Source organism: Myotis lucifugus, unplaced genomic scaffold, assembly GCF_000147115.1.
Source record: "Myotis lucifugus unplaced genomic scaffold, Myoluc2.0 scaffold_365, whole genome shotgun sequence".
In the NCBI taxonomy this organism is placed as follows: Eukaryota; Metazoa; Chordata; class Mammalia; order Chiroptera; family Vespertilionidae; genus Myotis; species Myotis lucifugus.
Window position 1 is genome coordinate 157,616 of NW_005871413.1, and position 18,212 is coordinate 175,827.

The window sequence follows — 18,212 nt, forward strand, 5'->3', positions numbered from 1 at the left end:
ACTTGGATGACAACATCTGTAGACCTCTTTTTAAAAAAATTATTTTTTTATTTCAGAGAGAAAGGGAGAGGGATCAGGAGTGATAGATGGAAACAGCAATGAAGAAAGAGAATCATTGATTGTCTGCCTCCTGCATGCCCCAACCTGGGGATCCAGCCTGAAATAGGGGCATGTGCCCTGACTCAGGTTCAAATCGTGACCTCTTGGTTGATTCGTAGGTTGAAGCTCAACCACTGAGCTATATCGGCTGGGCTGTCACTACATATTTCTGTTGCTGTTCCACCTACAAGGTATTCACAGATTGTGTCAATCACCATCCTCATGTGCTCAGGAAAGCCAGCTCTGTTCTCTGATTTGTTTGAGAAAATTGGGAGCAGCCTGAGCTTGTAGGAGGTCTTATTTCCTCTCACTCTGACTAGTAGCCATATGGACCTGACTCAGTGTTGTCCCCAGAGAACCTCACCTGAGTTCAGCGAGCAGTTTACAGAATAACTGTTTTTCCCAGGGGCAGGCTTTTTCTAAATAACAGTGATGAATTTTTTGATTGGTCAATTCACTGATTCAAGAACTGCCAGGCTCTTATCCCTTTGGTTGTAAAATAGTGAAGGACTTTCTAAGTCTTTTTTTTTTTTAATATATTTTATTGATTTTTTTCAGAGAGGAAGGGAGAGGGATAGAGAGTTAGAAACATCGATGAGCGAGAAACATCGATCAGCTGCCTCCTGCACACCCCCCACTGGGGATGTGCCCACAACCAAGGCACACATCCTTGACTGGAATTGAACCCGGGACCCTCTGGTCCGCAGGCTGACGCTCTATCCACTGAGCCAAACCAGTCAGAGCGACTTTCTAAGTCTTTAATCTTGGGTGTTCTATTTACTCTGTGGTAGATTATAAACAGATTTGGATACTACAAGCATGTGAACAACTTTATGGGCAACTCACACTTTCTCTGCCTGTGGGAGAATGACATGGTGCAGAAATTGGCTCAGTAGTTTAGGCCAGATGTGCATTGCTCCCCTCTTTTCCTAGGAAAGACTGAGCTCTCCAGTCCTCATATTAAGCCTGATGCTATGAGTTTTAGGAGAGTTTCAGGAGATCACTCCAAAGAGTGGTTAGCTGTGACAACCTCAGATCCTTCTGGAAGGAACATGAATTATTGTCCATGTTTGCAGGGGTATCTCTTGCCCAGGTCTTACAAAGGGTTATTTGCCCTAATGTCCAAAATTCCATGGGTGATGGTCACCCAGTTGGAGGACTATAGGGATTAGGGGAGCCATGATCGCTACAGAAGTACTGGCCTAAATGGTGTTAGAAAAGATTGCTGCCAGCTAGATGGAATGAGCCTCTTGTAAACCTACATCCAGAAATGTTCCGAGGAAAAGACAGCAGGGTGGCATGTACACAAATTTGTGTTACTCTAAGCATGTTTTCTGTGGATGCAGTCATTGTCATTGAAAATAATCTAAAGGTCTGTGCATTCCAGGATGTGACTTGTGACCCTGCGAGCATTCCCGTTGGTTTGGGTGAAAGTCCTTCATTGTTCACTGTCACTGAGGAAGGTCTCTTTCACAGGGCATGGGAACGTGGACTGACTTTCAATGTGTCAAATCTATTTTCCCCCAAAAGTTGGATATGCAAACTTCTTTTACCTATAGCCAGTTTTAAAACGTTTTAATTTTTAATAAATGACATGTGTCAAATATAATATTTGAGGAGTCTTCACATATGGAATTAAGTGAATCCATCACTATAGTCAACACTGACCATGTATGTCACTGAATTTACTGCATGTTCTTTTTGAATCTCTCTGCCCCTCACAGCTTTCCAAGTAACCATTGCTTTTGTTTACATTGTGTAAATCTTTAGAGATTTATTAATGACACAATAGTAGCTCAACTTTTGTTGGAGAAATATTTTTATCTTCAAATATATCATAATTAGTTTCTTCATTCGATATGGTTGTTTTTGACTTTAAAATAAGGGTTTGAAATAAAGTCTACAAACTTTTCTGTATAATTTTTTATGTGGCTATGTTTCACTTACCCTTGTCAATAACTCAGTACATAGTCTTAAGTTGTAGGGTAGGTGAATGTTTAACTTATAGAGATTTGCAAGTTGTGATCAAAACTGATTGACCTGTTTCCATTTCTCCAGCAGTGTATGAGGGATTCAGTTCTTCCACACACTAGAGAATAGTTGGTTTGGTCAATCTTTTTATTTATTTATTTAAACATCTCTTAAAACTTTGTCATGCTACCTCACTGTTGTTTTATTGCTTTCTCCTAAGGATTTATGGTGAGCCCTTCCTCGGGTGTGTTTTTGCTACCTCTGTATCTCTGTTAAAATGTCTGGTCATAGGTTCTGCCTAATCTGCTGTGAGTTTTGGCTGTTTTAACAACAGGAGAGTGAAACAACCAAGATGGAAGTTGGAATTTCATGTCGTGCCTTTTTGGCGTGATGGAATAAAGGTTTTTCGAATTGGAATGATATATTTACTTTTCTCCTGGTCCACACAATGCAATGGACACTTAATTTTAATCTGCACTACTAACATTCTCCATCACGTTCACAAGTCTTGTCATTTGGTAATGCGATACAACCTTGCTTGGTAGAGCTCTCCATTTTCTTGGTCTCCTGTCATGGGGTTCTTGTGTTAGAAGGGTCTCTCAGGTGGACCAGATGGCATCAGGGTGGGCAGGGTGTTTTAGAGTCCCAAAGCCAGTGCAGAGGGAAATGGGGGGCAGGGATCAGATTCCCCATGCCCTGAGTTAGGCATTTTGGATTTGAATCCCAGATTCCCGAATATCATTGGGACTCTCAGGGAAATGACCCCTTCCTCTGGTTCTTTCATTATTCAAATGACTATATATATATATATTTTTTTGATCCTCACCTGAGGATATTTTTCCATTGATTTTTAGAGAGAGTGGAAGAGAGGGAAAGACAGAGAGAAATGTCAATGTGAGAGTGAAACATCGATTGGTGGCCTCCTACAGGAGCCTGAACTAGGGTCCTGCAACTGAGGTAAGTGCTCTTGTCCAGAATCAAACCCAGGACCCTTCTGTCTACAGGACGATGCTCTATTCACGAAGCCAAAGCCGCTAGGGCCAGATTCTTATTTTCTTAATCCATTGTTTCTTGGTACCTTTTTTTCTTGTATGTCCCAGACATCTCCATTTATTTTGATAGAGACATGCCAAATACAAAGGGCTGGAATAAATGAGTAATCGTTAATATAAAATAATAGAACATTTTAATAAAAATTAACATTTTTTCTATTCTTTTTTTAAAAATATATTTTATTGATTTTTTTTACAGAGAGGAAGGGAGAGAAATAGAGCTAGAAACATCGATGAGAGAGAAACATCAATCAGCTGCCTCCTGCACATCTCCCACTGGGATGTGCCCGCAACCCAGGTACATGCCCCTGACCGGAATCGAACCCGGGACCCTTCAGTCCGCAGGCCAACGCTCTATCCACTGAGGCCAAACTGGGTTTCAGCAATATTTTTTCTTGACATTAACTTACCAGACATTGAAGAACTGCCCCACTTATTGAGGATAATGCAGACCTATTTTTTCTTTTTTCCAAAAAGCGAAATATTTCCTGTTACGCACACCAAACAAGTCAGTACAAGACTAATGACGTGGCAATCGGCTGCTAAATTATTTGCTGCTAGTAGTAGTGGAGAGAAATGGTACGGCTGAGTGCAAGGCATGTATGAGAAATGAATGCAACACAATTATAGTAATCAGTCATTAGCGAATGTTGCTGTTCGTCATAACTAGTGGCCAGGTGCATGAAATTCATACACGGGGGAGAGGGGAAGGGGGTCTTTCAGTGTGGCCTGCACCGTCTGCAATCTGGGACCCCTCGGGGGATGTCTGATGGCTGGTTTAGGCCCGATCCTGCAGTGATTGGGCCTAAACCGGCAGTCGGATATCCCTCTCACAACCTGGCACCACTGGCTCCTAACCACTCGCCTGCCTGCCTGCCTGATCGCCTCCTAACCGCTTCTGCCTGCCAGCCTGATTGCCCCCTAACCTCTCCCCTGCTGGCCCTATCTCACCTAACTTCTCCCCTGCCAACCCAATCGTCCCCAGCTACCCTCCCCTGTTGGTGGGATCACCCCCAACTGCCCTCCCCTGCAGGCCTGATCTCCCACAACTGCCCTCCCTGCCCCGACCCACCTCCTCCACCGGGCCCCGCCTCCACTGTGCTCTTGGCCATCTTGTGTCGTCACAGGCGAGGGCCACCTAGGCTTTTATTAGTATAGATTGTGTATAACAGGATATTGTAAAAATTAAGTTATGAAATTTTTATTAAAACGTTTATGTGAACCCAAACCGGTTTGGCTAAGTGGATAGAGCATCAGCCTGCAGACTCAAGGGTCCCAGGTTCGATTTCGGTCAAGGGCATGTGCCTTGGTTGTGGGCACATGCCCAGTAGGGGGTGTGCAGGAGGCAGCTGATCGACGTTTCTCTCTCATCGATGTTTCTAACTCTCTATCCCTCTCCATTGCTCTCTGTAAAAAATCAATAAAATATATTTTAAAAAAAAGTTTATGTGAAGGCAATTCGGGGTGGCAACCTAGGTCTGTGCCCAGTCAAACCTGCATTCTCCACGTACTTTTGATTTTAGTTAATTTAAGACTTGCAATTGTACTTGGTGGTGTTCGGTGGTTTGTTTGTTTTTTTTTAATTCATACCCTATACGTTTTGTAGTATATAATTGCAATTCATTTTAACAGCTTTACAGCAAAAATTTGTATATAACATTTATGTACTATTGTTTACCATCCTGACTTTTTTTTTTAATATATTCTATTGATCCCTTACAGAGAGGAAGGGAGAGAGACAGAGAGTTAGAAACACCGATGAGAGAGAAACATCGATCAGCTGCCTCCTGCACATCTCCCACTGGGGCTGTGCCCGCAACCCAGGTACATGCCCTTGACCAGAATCGAACCAGGGACCCTTCAGTCCGCAGGCCGACGCTCTATCCACTGAGCCAAACCGGTTAGGGCATCCTGACTTTTAATAAGCTTAGAATTGTGCCTTCATCACCACAGTTCGGGTAATAACGTTTTGTTTTTTTTTTAGTGGAAATTTCTTCAACTTATACATAAAGTATTTGGATGGTTGTTTTTGATATTGTTGAGGTTTGGGAGTTCTTTATATGTTTTCTCTTCGCAGGATTTCATTCTCTGCTGCTACACTGTCACATGAGCTCCTGGCCATTCGTTTCAAAACTATTTTTAAAAAAAAACACACAATATGATACAACGTTTAAAATAAAAGCTACGGCCATAAGACTCCATTGCCTAGCCCGCCCAACACAATGTAGCTCCCTCGTTATCTGCTTCACGCAACTCCAGTCTCTGAAATATACTCATTTTCCATTCATTTGCCCGGAAATGAAGTGATTTCAGGAGTTTCACACAATCCCTTGGCTACTGGCCCCAAAGCGCAGGCTCCGCCCTCTGTACGGCAGGCAGGTGTCCGAATATGGCGGCCCCCACGCCGCCACCGGAAGAAGGGCGCCGACATATTGCCAACGCATACGTACCGGAAATCCCACACTTTGCCTCTAAAACCTCGGTCCCCTATTGGCCTCCGTAGGCCGAGCGGGAAGGTGTGGACGCTGCCGAGGGATTTCGGACGCACAGCGGCTGTGCGCTCTTCGTGGGTCCCGGCCAAAACTCAGGTGAGTGTGGGTTTTGTTCCCCCCCGGAAGTTTTTTTTCCTCACAGAAGTTTCGTTCCTGCCCTGACCGGTTTGGCTCAGTGGATAGAGCGTCGGCCTGCGGACTGAGGGGTCCCAGGTTCGATTCCGGTCAAGGGCATGTGCCTTGGTTGCGGGCACATCCCCAGTGGGAGGCAGCTGATCGATGTTTCTCTCTCATCGATGTTTCTGGCTCTCTATCCCTCTCCCTTCCTCTCTGTAAAAAACCAATAAAATATATTTAAGAAACAACAACATGATTTTTAAAAAAGAATTTATTTTAAAAAAAGTTTCGTTCCTCACAGGGTGACCTATGCAGGTGTTGTGTGGAGCGTGGAATTACCACCGCGGTTTGAGGAATCAGGTTTTGGCGCCCGGGAGGTGCTAGCTAAGGGGACCTACGTGGAAACGGGATTTGAAGTGTTTGAGGGGAACCACAAAGTCTGTCTGTGGTGGAGGGTGTCCGGGGCGTCGGTGGACATAACACCCTTGTCCGGACGGTTAGGGTAAGGGGTCCTGCAGGTCACCATACTGGTAAGGGACGCAGGAGGAATGTCCTAGGATCGTGGTGGTGTCCTCGGGTGTCAGGTTACGGATTGAATACCCGGTTTGGTGACGTGGAGCGGCCGTCATCACATGCGGGTGGGTGTCTGTGGTCCAGACATTGACCTGAGGTTTTTTTTTTGTTTTTTTTAAAAAAATATATTTCTTGCCCTAACCAGTTTGGCTCAGTGGATAGAGCGTCAGCCTGCGGACTGAAGGATCCCGGGTTGGATTCTGGTCAAGGGCACATCCCCAGTAGGGGGCGTGCAGGAGGCAGCTGATCGATGTTTCTCTCTCATTGATGTTTCTAACTCTCTATCCCTCTCCCTTTTTCTCTGTAAAAAATCAATAAAATATATTTTAAAAAATATATATTTCTTTATTGATTTCATAGAGGAAGGGAAAAGGAGAGAGAGAGAGAAACATCAATGATGAGAGAGAATCATTGATCATCTGCCTCCTGCATGCCCCCTACTGGGGATCTAGCCTGCAACCCAGGCATGTGCTCTTGGCCAGAATCGAACCTGGGATCCTTCAGTCCGCAGGCCGATGCTCTATCCACTGAGCGAAACCAGCTAGGGCTGGGCTCTCTTTTAGTGGCCTTTCCCAGAGACACACCCCGCCCCCCCCTCATCCCAGCCACTCTTCCCCCTGGTTCGCGATGGCCAGCTTCACACTGTATTGTTTTTTAATCCTTTACTTTTCCTAAAAATCATTTCCTGTAAGAAATTTTCCGCCAGAAGCTTTCTGTTGGTGACCACTTACCAAATATGTGATCTTTTCTCTTTGCAGGGTTTCTTTTTTATTTTAATTATATACTTTTTAAAGAAATATGTTTTTATTGATTTGAGAGAGAGAGAAGGAGGATAGAAACATCAAGGAAAGAAACATGGCTCTACTGCCTCCTGCACGCCCCCTACTGGGGATTCAGCCCACAACTTAGGCGTGTGCCCTGATCAGGAATCTAAGCATATAAGTCAGTGGTTCTCAACCTTCCTAATACCACGACCCTTTATTTTTTTATTTTTCTTTTTTTTAATTTCTTCTTCTTTTTTTATTTGTTTTTTTTTGTTGTTGTTATTTTTTTATTATTTTTTTGTTTGTTTTATTTTCTTCTTTGCCGCGACCCTTTAATACAGTTCCTCATGTTGTGACCCAACCATAAAATTATTTTTGTTGCTACTTCATAACTGTAATTTTGCTACTGTTATGAATCGTCATGTAAATATCTGATATCCAGGATGTAATTTCATTGTTACAAATTGAACATAATTAAAGCATAGTGATTAATCACAAAAACTATATTTAATTACATATGTGTTTTCCGATGGTCTTAGGCGACCCCTGTGAAGGGGTCATTCGACCCCCAAAGGGGTCGCGACCCACAGGTTGAGAACCGCTGATATAAGTCAACAATCAACTGGGCCACACCTGCTGGGCTCTGTGCAGGATTTTATTCTCTGCTGCTACAGTGACAACCGCACTCCTGGCCATTTCAAAAGTTGTGTTTCTTTTTTTTTTTTTTTTTTATGGTTTTTTTTTTCATGTTAACATTTTATTTAAACCAGTACAAGCACCATGCTTAACAGAAGACTGTCCAAAATAAACATGCAATATGAACTAGCAGAGACTGAAACCACAGCTTAAGAAGCTGTGCCAGTTCTTGATTTTGTTAAACGATGACAGAGAACTGTTAAAATTCACAAGACTAAACCATTACTGTTTCAAGCCTCCTGAGTGAGATTTATATTGGACCATCAAAGTCAGCGGGAACCGCCCTGGCATGTTAGTGATCTCAAATAATATTCAAGTAATTATATGTATACGAACTATATTCCAAAAAAGCAAGAAAACAGTTTCCATCATAATCATAATGTAGTTGTTTTAAAAGTTGTGTTTCTGTTTTTGTTTTTTAACCCCAGCTGGCGTGGCTCGGTGGTTGAGCAGCGACCTATGAACCAAGAGGTCATGGTTAGATTCCCAGTCTGAGCACATACCCGGGTAGCGGGCTCCGTCCCCAGTGGGCAGCATGCAGGAGGTGGCCGATGGATGATTCTCTCTCATCATTGATGTTTCTATCTCTCTCTCTCCCTCTCCTGCTCTGAAATAAAAAAGATTTTTCTAAAAAATTTTTAAAGTTTTTAAAAAAATATATTTTATTGGTTTTTTACAGAGAGGAAGGGAGAGGGATAGAGAGTTAGAAACATCGATGGGAGAGAAACATCGACCAGCTGCCTCCTGCACACCCTCCACCGGGAATGTGCCCACAACCAAAACACATACCCTCGACCGGAATCGAACCCGGGACCCTTCAGTCCGCAGGCCAACGCTCTATCCACTGAGCCACCAAACCGGTTCGGGCTAAATTTTTTTTTTTTTAAGTTTCATTTATACAAACTAAAATAAAGGCAGCGGCCGCATGACTTCTTTTGCCCAGCCCGCCAAACAGCATTGAATTCGCTCTGTATTTCCCCTGAGAAGCTCCAATCTCTGAAAATACACTCATTTTCCACCAGAGAACACGTGCGGGGCAGGGAGACCCTCTCGGGTGCCTCTCACCTGCCAGCACCCGCGGCTGCTGGTCCCGAACCCGGGGCTCGGCGCTCCGTACGGCAGTCCGGCCCCCAACATGGCGGCCCCCGCGGCGGCGCCACTACCTGGGGGCGGACATATTGCTTCCGGGGGGAGGGGTGGGGGAGGGGCACCGCGGAAATCGCTCGATTTCTTCAGATCCTCCTCGGCCACCGTAGTGGCGCCATATCTGGGCGACGGTCCCAGCATCTGAATCTGTTCGCGGGAGTGTGAGGTTTAGCAGGTCCGTGTGCTCTTTTTCCCCTTGGAGTTTTTAGAGAGAAAAAAAAAAAAAAGTTTTGTCTCGGTTGAAGTTTGCTCTCACAGGTGACGCAGCCCAGGGTGGAAGGGGTGCGGCCCGGCCCGCGGGATTCCCGGCGGCGGGCGGGTCGCGTGGCGGGGGGGGGCGCCAAGGTGTTTGGGAGGAAGCAGGTGTGTCGCTCCCGTCTGCGGTCGGGGTCCCCCGGGGGTTCGGGGTCGGGAGAGACGGACGGCCGAGTCCCGCCCGCCGTGGCCTGTGCGGGTCCCTCTGTGAGGGACGCGGCTGGCGTTGCGGCTGGTCGCGGCGTCAGGGTCCGGCGCGGGGTTCCCCGCGGGGCTCCGGGAGGTGGGGGCCGCGTGGGTGCCTCCGGTCAGGGTTTGGGGATGAAAAACGGGGCTGTGATCAGAGTCTCGGGAGGCAGAAGCTGTGGTCGCCCAGGACCCTGGGGCTGGTGGGCGGGTTGAGGTTCCTTCCCCGGCTTGACACAGTGACAAGTGCGGTCGTGGCCATTTCAAAAGTTGTATTTCCGTTTTTGTTTTTGTTTTTAAATATATTTTATTGATTTTTTTACAGAGAGGAAGGGAGAGGAATAGAGAGTTAGAAACATCGATGAGAGAGAAACATCGATCAGCTACCTTCTGCACACCCCCCAATGGGGATGTGCCCGCAACCAAGGTGCATGCCCTTGACCAGAATTGAACCTGGGACCCTTCAGTCCGCAGGCCGACGCTCTATCCACTGAGCCAAACCGGTTAGGGCCCATGCCTAATCTTTATATATTATTTAGTTGTGCCTATTTTCACTGTATCAACCAATCATACATCATGAATTTTTTTTAGATGTTAGGCTTCTTATACTCAATATATAGATAGGCTTTTTGTTGGTTGGTTGTTGGGTTTTTTTTTTTTTTTCTCTGTAACAGGGTTGGGCAGTTTTATTCTATAATGCTTACACAGTAAATATTTAAGGAGTTGCAAGCCACAGAAGGTCTCGCACATATAATTCACACAATGTGTCTTTGTTCAGGAGCGCCCCTGAGCCTTTCCCTTCCCCCTCTTCTTTCCTCCTGGCCAGTTCCCTTTGCCTTTCTCTCCTAAGCTCCAAGGGCTCCTTCTTTTGCCTCTGACTTTGTTTCCTGAGCTTATGCAGGTGAACTGGTTCACTTCTACTACCTTTGTAACTTTCTAAATAAACATTCTCGCCCTAGCCCAGTGGTTCTCAACAGTCCTAATGCTGCGACCCTTTAATACAGTTCCTCATGTTGTGGTGACCCCCAACCATAAAATTATTTTCGTTGCTACTTCATCACTGTAACGTTGCTACTGTTATGAATCGTCATGTAAATATCTGATATGCAGGATGTATTTTCATTGTTACAAATTGAACATAATGAAAGCATAGTGATTAATCACAAAAACAATATGTAATTATATATGTGTTTTCCGATGGTCTTAGGCGACCCCTGTGAAAGGGTCGTTCGACCCCCAAAGGGGTCTCGACCCACAAAGGGGTCTCGACCCACAGGTTGAGAACCGCTGCCCTAGCCGGTTTGTCACAGTGGATAGAGTGTCAGCCTGCGGACTGACCAGTTTTGTGTTTGATTCTGGTCAAGGCCACATGCCTGGGTTGTGGGCTTGATAACCCCGTGGGGGTGTGCAGGAGGCAGCCAATCGGTGATTCCCTCATCATTGATGTTTCTCTCTCTCTCCCTCCCCCTTCCTCTCTGAAATCAATAAAAATATATATTTTAAAAAAACACATTCTCTTATAACCTGAAAAAATACTAACTAAATAAAATATTAAAACATTATAAGCATTTTTAGTTTGCAAGCTGGGCCAAGGTGGTATTTTCCCCATAGCATGCCATAGTTTGAATGTATGGAAGATTTTCCTACTGTTAATTGAACTTGTATTGTTTGCAGTCTGGATTGTTAGGAATGCTGCTGCCATGAAAATTCATGTACATGTTTTCTGGTGCAAAAGTGCCCTTATTTTTTTTTTTTTTTTTGGCGGGGGGGAGAAAATATAGAGATAAGATGAATACCTCAGAACGAATATGCTGTGTCTTAGGGTGTGTGTAACTTCAGTCTAAATAGATGATGCAAAAATGTTTTCCAAAGTTTCTTGTAGTCGCTCAGAGAAGAGTACCCTTTACATTTCCTCCAGCTACTATAATTAGCTCTATAGTGCGCTTTATGTGGCCTGTTTAAAATATTTTTCCATAACTTGTTGAGAAATTTTCCTGTATCTTCAAGTTTTATTGATGTACCTCTCCATTGAGATTGATAGTTGTCCTCCAAAATGGTTTTTTAAAATGTTTTTATTTATTTCAGAGAGAGGAAGGGGGATGGAGATGGAAACATCAGTGATGAGAGAGAATCACTGATCTGCTGCCTCCTGCATGCCCACCACTGGGGATCAGGCTGGGAACCTGGGCATGTGCCCTGACTAGGAATCGAACCTGCAGTCCTTTGGCACATGGGATGACACTCATCCAATGGAGCCACACCAGCCAGGGCCTATGCTTCGTTTAAACCAATCATCTACATGCATTTTACTTAACACATTGTTCTCTTTTCTGTATATTGTTTATTTATTTATTTATTTTTGCCTTATTTGGGATGGTTTTTTAAAAATATGTATTGATTTTAGAGGAGGGGGAAGTGAGAGAAAGAAGACATCAGTTTGGTGTTTTTCTTTTTTTTTTCTTTTTTTGGTGTTTTTCTTTTTGTTTGTTGATGAGAGAGAGAAACAGACAGACAGACATTGATTGGCTGCCTCCTGCACTCGACCTTACCTGCCACTTGGGTTTGTGTCCTGATTGGGAATAGACCCCACCACCTTTTGAGATGATGCTCCAACTGAGCCACACTGGCCAGGGCCAGTTTGTTGTTCCCCTTATTTATGCATTCATTGCTTGATTCTGGTATGTGCCCTGACAGGAGATTGAATCCGCAACCTTGGTTTATTGGGATCATGCTCTAACCAACTGAACATCCCTGCCAGAGCTCGGGTGATGTTTTCAAATTATATTTCCCCATCCATAAGCATAGAAATTATGTATTTTAACACAACTGTTAGTTTTCATTCTGACACTAGAGACTACATAGTACTTTTACACTCTTTTCCAACAATACGGGGATCTTAAAGTACTCAACTTCATTTACCACCTTCCAATTTATTTACAATCTTGTATACTTTTATATATATATATATATTCTTTCCCTAGCCAGTTTTGCTCAGTGGATAGAGTGTCCGCCTGCGGACTGAAGGGTTGCAGGTTCAATTCCAGTCAAGGGCACATGCCCGGGTTGCGGGCTGGGTCTCCAGTTGGGGGGCATGCAGGAGGCAGCTGATCAGTGGTTTTCTCATCAATGATGATTCTCTGTCATCATTGATGTTTCTATCTCTGCCTTCTCTGAAGTCAATAAAAATATATTTACGTAAGATATATAAATATATATTTAAAATAAAAAATAAAAAGAAATATATATATATATATATATTTTTATTGATTTCGGAGAGGAAAGGAGAGAGAGAGAGAGAGATAGAAACATCAATGATGAGAGAGAACCACTGATAGGCCACCTCCTGCACAGCCCCTACTAGGTCAACACTCAACCCCTGAGCCACACTGACTTGGCAATCTTGTGAACTTTTATATATATTTAAAACCTCCTAAGATATTAACATTTTTGCTTATGAGACAGAGCTGAGGGCTTGCCCAGGGCACTGGATTTCCGCCTGAAATGTGTGCAGAAACGTTTGAAGAGGCACCTGAGCACACAAGCTTTGAAGGGAAACAGTGCCCAGACCCTCTCCATCCACATGCTCTGCTCTGTGTTAGTGATTTTCCTGACGCTCACTGCTCCTGAGGCCTGGTGCGGGGATCGATGTCATTTCCTCGGTCTCCTGTGCCACTCACCCCACTTACCCTCCACAGGATAAAGGAGTGCCGCCACAGGTGGGACCTAAGGCGCTCCTGGCCAGAAGAATACGTACTTCCTGACACCATTTGAAGGGACATAGCGATCCTGTGGCCTTGTGTGAGGTGAGTGCTCAGAGCAGCGTAGCGTCGGGGCCCAGAGGAAATGTACCACCCGTGGGATTCTCTCCTCCGTCCACAGGCCTGACTCCCCAGGAGCAATAGAACCATGTGAAGCAGGAGGAGGCTCCAGGGTGGGTATCAGCATTTCTGTGACACCCCTGACTGCAGACGGATTTCTCTACAGAAATACAGAGCAGACCCCGAACGCACCAAGGCAGGGCCTCACCCTTGCAGCTCTTTTCAGAGAACAGAAGGAAATGCTCCAGGCTCAGGTGATTGCGTTTGTTTTAGCCTTTCTTGTCTTCATTCATGGATGTCTAGAGGCCTATAAAAACCACCTCTGTTAATCTGAAAAGTATGTGTGTGTGTGTGTGTGTGTGTATCTTTTGTCTTTCAAATATATGAATGTGGTGTTTCTAGTGTAACAAGAACAATTCTGCTTGGTCACATTATAGAAACTTCTGACTGGATGAAAGCATGGATGCCTGAATGCTCAATTTCAAAATATGGGATGGGGCAAAAGTAGATTTATAGTTGTGTATACCTGATACAGAGTTAATTCTGGTATTGTTTATTAATTATTGTCTTATTTCTGTAAACCTACTTTTGTCCCACCTTGCATTTTACTAGGCATGTGATCACTGAATTGTATACTAAATTAAAATCCCACTCGCTATATAGTTGCACCTTCTAAAATGGAAATGAGCAGAAAAACTAACATTTCTTCCATATCATCTAAAGGACATCACGCCATTACACAGCATGGAGTTGTTACAGGAACCCCTGACATTTCACGATGTGGCCGTGGACTTCACCTGGGAGGAGTGGCAGCTCCTGGACCCCGAGCAAAAGGACCTGTACAGGGATGTGATGTTGGAGACCTACAGCCACCTGGTGTCAGTGGGTGAGGACAGTTCCCCCATGTCAGTCAGATGGGCCTCAGTCAGTGGCCTTTCCATTCTCAGCTTCTGAAAGCTCTGGCATGTCTGGCTTTCTGAAGTGGTAGATGAATCTTAGTTTTCACCCTGGCCCCAGAGAGGAATATTCTCCCTTCTCCTGAGAGAATTCCTTTACTGTCTAAGTGTGAAAATGGTTTAGCCTTTAAATATTATATTCTATGGTCTTCACAGACCCCAAGTCCTATTCAGTGTGTCTAAGGCTTCTATCATTCCCCATGAACAGGTTATGAGGCCAGCAAACCTGACATACTTTCCAAGTTGGATCACGGAGAAGCACCATGGACAGTGGCAGGTGAAATTCACTGTGGGACCCATTCAGGTGAGTGAGAATCAGCGCAGGGGGGCTGTGGAAATCACGTTTTAGTCGCTCAGAGCAGAGGCTCAGAGGTGAAGGGATTTGAGAATAGGTGAGCAGTGCTTCAGTGTATGTCCTTCCCAGTGAGAGAGATATCCCTTTCTGTTTGTAGGAGTTTAGAGAAAAATAGGTCCCTTACGCTCTTCTGGGATTTGATCCCTCTTCATCTGCACCAGGGGGCGGCTCGGAACAAAGGAATGCCCTGGCCAGCAGCCAGGGAAGAGAGGCCCCGGCCGGCAGCCAGAAGGCCCAAATCGGCCCTGATCGCCGGCTAGGTCTAGGGACCCTATATTTACAAATTTCATGCACTGGGCCTCTAGTTGTGATATAATTTATGTGGAAAGATCACTTTGGCTGCTGGATGGAAAACAGATGGTCGCTGGCAGGGGAAGAACAGGAAAAGCAGGCCGAAGGCTACTGCTGTAGTCTGAAAGGGACTTGCTTCCATGTGTGGAAGAGGTGTTAGTCCAATTCTGGGCACATTCATAGGGAGGACAGGCAGTTTTTCACAGAGGTGGATGCTGTGTGAGCGAGAGTACCAGATGAAGGTGATGCTGAGAAGTTTTGTTCCAGTTACAGGGAAGAGTGGAGTTCTCATTTACATTAATGGAGATGAGATGTGGAGAAGGATTTGGGTTCTGTTCTGGAGGTTGTAAGTCACAGGTGCTAGGAGCTTTCTGTTGTGTTATCACCTTACTCCCGCCATGCCCACCTCACTAATGGACCCACAGCCAGTCCTGGCTTCTTCTAAAATGTAGCTTGTTTTCCTCCTCCTCTCTCCATCTCCACTGTGCCTTCCCACCTGTTCTCACAACCTGTAGCTGTTTTTTGCACGTTTCTTTACCCTTTAAGTGTCCTCACCAAACTGTAGTGTAGGCCCCTGTACATGAGGACTGTGTCTGTGTGTCCCCAACCGAGGACCGTGTTGGTACACAGTAGTCAGCAGTGAGGAATGGGGAAGGAGTGAGTCTGTCCCTCTCCAATTTGGTTTCTGTGTGTCTGCTGATACCGTAAATTGCCTATATTTTACAGTCTGCATGTTTATCATGACCTTAGGAAGTAGACAAATCTGTATTTCATCATGGTGAATTATGGAACCTATTTTTACACTCAACTTTAACCTTTTTCTTTCTTTATATTATTGTTTTCCAAAGAACATTAAACATGGAATTTTGTAACAAATATATTTTTATTGATTTCAGAGAGGAAAGCAGAGGGAGAGAGAGATATAAACATCAATGATGAGAGAGAATCACTGATTGGCTGCCTCCAACATGCCACCTACTGGGGATTGAGCCCTCACTGGGAATCAAATCATAACCTCCTGGTTCAAAGGTCGAAGTTCAACCACTGAGCCAAGCCAGCTGGGCTGAATGTATCAGGATAATTTTTCATTACCTTTCTTCCAATTCAAATGTTGGATGAGTTCATTGTTCTGTTCTTTCCTAGAAATTTGGAAACGTAATGATCATCTGCCAGAACACTTACAAAATGAAAGCCTAGAGCAATGGCATAAATTTAACACATGTGAAAATACTGTCCATCAGAGCATAAACCATGCTCTGTTACCACAAAACCATTTATTTAACGTACTTAAAAAAAGTATGAAATCAGATTTATCTTTATTCAACCAGAGAAGAAACTATGAAATCACCTTGCCTACTGAGCTTTCTGAAGTTGGAAAATCCTTTCTCCAAGCCAACAGTGAAAAATTTCAGGCTGAAGTGAAATTTCAGGAAAGCCAAAAACACATCAGCACTAAGTCCCAACTCATCAAACCTCTGAAGAGAGAGAAGGCTCACGTAATGGGTGACTGTGGGAAAGCCTTCAAAAAGAGGATTTGTCTCACTGATCATCAGATCATTCATACAGGTGAGAAGCCACGTCAGTGTAGTGAATACGGGAAAGCGTTCACAATCTTCATGCTCACTGAACAGCAGAGAACACACACAAGGGAGAAACCCTTCTTCGTATGCAGTAACTGTGGAAAAGGCTTCCTCCAGAATCGCGACCTCATTGTACACAGGCGAATTCACAGAGGGCCAAAACCATGTATATGCAACGAATGTGGAAAAGGCTTCGTGAATAAGAGCAATCTCACTGTACACAGGCGAATTCACACGGGGGAGAAGCCTTATATATGCAACGAATGTGGAAAAGGCTTCATCCAGAAGGGCGATCTCATAGCACATCAGAGATTTCACACAGGAAAGACGCCCTTTGTGTGCAATGAGTGTGGAAAATTCTTTTCCCGGCCCTTTGGTCTCATTAAACATCAAAGAATTCACACTGGAGAGAGACCCTATTCCTGCGGCACGTGTGGGCAAGCTTTTGCCTACATGCCGACCCTTGTGAGACATGAGAAAAAACACCTAAGAAGAAAACATGGTAGTTCAGTCAAGGCGACATGTCCTGGCTCAGAGAGTCCCAGCTCATCACAGACCAGTGTTGTCCTGCAGGAGATAAACCTTATTAATACAGTGACTATGCAGGTACCTACTGTGGTCCCTCAGACAGTATTAAACATGAGTGGGCCTCTAGCAAACAGGAATGTAGTCATCGTGGCCCAGCCTGTGGCCAGAGGTGCGCCCTCGGGAGGACTTGCACAGGACAGCAACCTTCTGAATGCAGTGAATGTGGTCTCACCGTCAGCGATCAATTACGTGTTACTTTATGTCACAGGAAACAAATAGGAGACTTTCTGTGTGCAAAGATTTGATCAAAAAATTCCAGTTCAGATTATTGTTGAAAAGTATATCCTGAGAGAAATTGTATAAATGCTGAAACTGGGAAGTTGTGAGAGTCCCCTGCTGTTAAATATATGAATTGATACTCATGCTGAGGCCACAATTTCCCTTCTCAAATCTCACTCCATCCTTGTATCCTGAAGGAGTGGTCACCATGCCTTCTTCATAGGGCAGCTGATCCAGTCTCTTCCACGCCAAGTCTGGTCAAATGATTTGCAGAAAACACAAAGGTCCCTCTGCTGGCTGTCTTGCCCAGATGATGGTCTGCAGCTCCCAGATCTGCTCACTCATGAGAAGCAGCTTAAGCTGAGCCCCCATATGAAAGAAGAGTTGGCTGTCACTTAGGAGGGAGTCGAAGGTGGATGAGTCATAGTTGCCACTGTCAACATCTCAGGATCCAGGCTGGCACTAGCGCTGCCTCAGGCCTGAGGATGCCCCTCTGCCAGTATGTTGCTCTCCTGGTTGCTCCCACCTCCTTGGAACCTCTAGCCTTGGTTGCCCTCACACCCCCTGGTCTTCCATTGGTAACTAAATTTTGCATCTTTACAAAACAAATAAAAACTGTTTCAAGGGTGGCCTAAACCAACGGTTTTCAACTTTTCTGACCTGGTTTGCGGACCACCGGTTGCTGACCCTGCCTAAACCACATTGTAAGTGCTCAGTAGCCATATCTGTGTGACATAACAATGAACAAAACTTTGTAGCTAACAGTGTGGCTACTCAGAGAAATCTGCCCTAATTTGCATTATGCCAGAAAGTTATACTGGAGAGCACTGCTTGAAATGATTCTATATTTCCCAGCACAGAAAAGTAAAAACCAGTTGTAGATTTGGAAAGTGACTGGTTGTACTAAAATTACTAATCAGAGTTTTTTGTCACAGGAATGAGCTATTGGAAGGCGGTTGTAAAGAACTGTAAAAAACAGTTGTCTCACCCAGGCTGGGTGGCTCGGTGGTTGAGCATCAACCTATGAACCAGGAGGTCACAGTTTAATTCCTGG

General features: G+C 44.7%; 1 protein-coding gene across 1 annotated transcript; it reads left to right on the plus strand.

Moving 5' to 3' along the window:
* Positions 1-13,896: 13,896 nt before the first annotated feature.
* Positions 13,897-17,987, plus strand: LOC111828440 (zinc finger protein 350-like). Its single transcript, XM_023764982.1, has 3 exons — positions 13,897-14,055; positions 14,334-14,429; positions 15,915-17,987. Exons 1-3 carry the CDS (start codon positions 13,914-13,916, stop codon positions 17,156-17,158), a joined length of 1,482 nt encoding a protein of 493 aa, XP_023620750.1. The 5' UTR covers positions 13,897-13,913; the 3' UTR covers positions 17,159-17,987.
* Positions 17,988-18,212: the final 225 nt, after the last annotated feature.

What these genes read in the sequence shown, in the direction of transcription:
- LOC111828440 (XM_023764982.1), top strand. Translation starts at nt 13,914, where the DNA reads ATGGAGTTGTTACAGGAACCCCTGACATTTCACGATGTGGCCGTGGAC. An exon ending in CAGCCACCTGGTGTCAGTGG is followed by an intron (nt 14,056 to 14,333) that starts GTGAGGACAGTT and finishes CCCCATGAACAG; the next exon opens with GTTATGAGGCCAGCAAACCT. An exon ending in TCACTGTGGGACCCATTCAG is followed by an intron (nt 14,430 to 15,914) that starts GTGAGTGAGAAT and finishes GTTCTTTCCTAG; the next exon opens with AAATTTGGAAACGTAATGAT.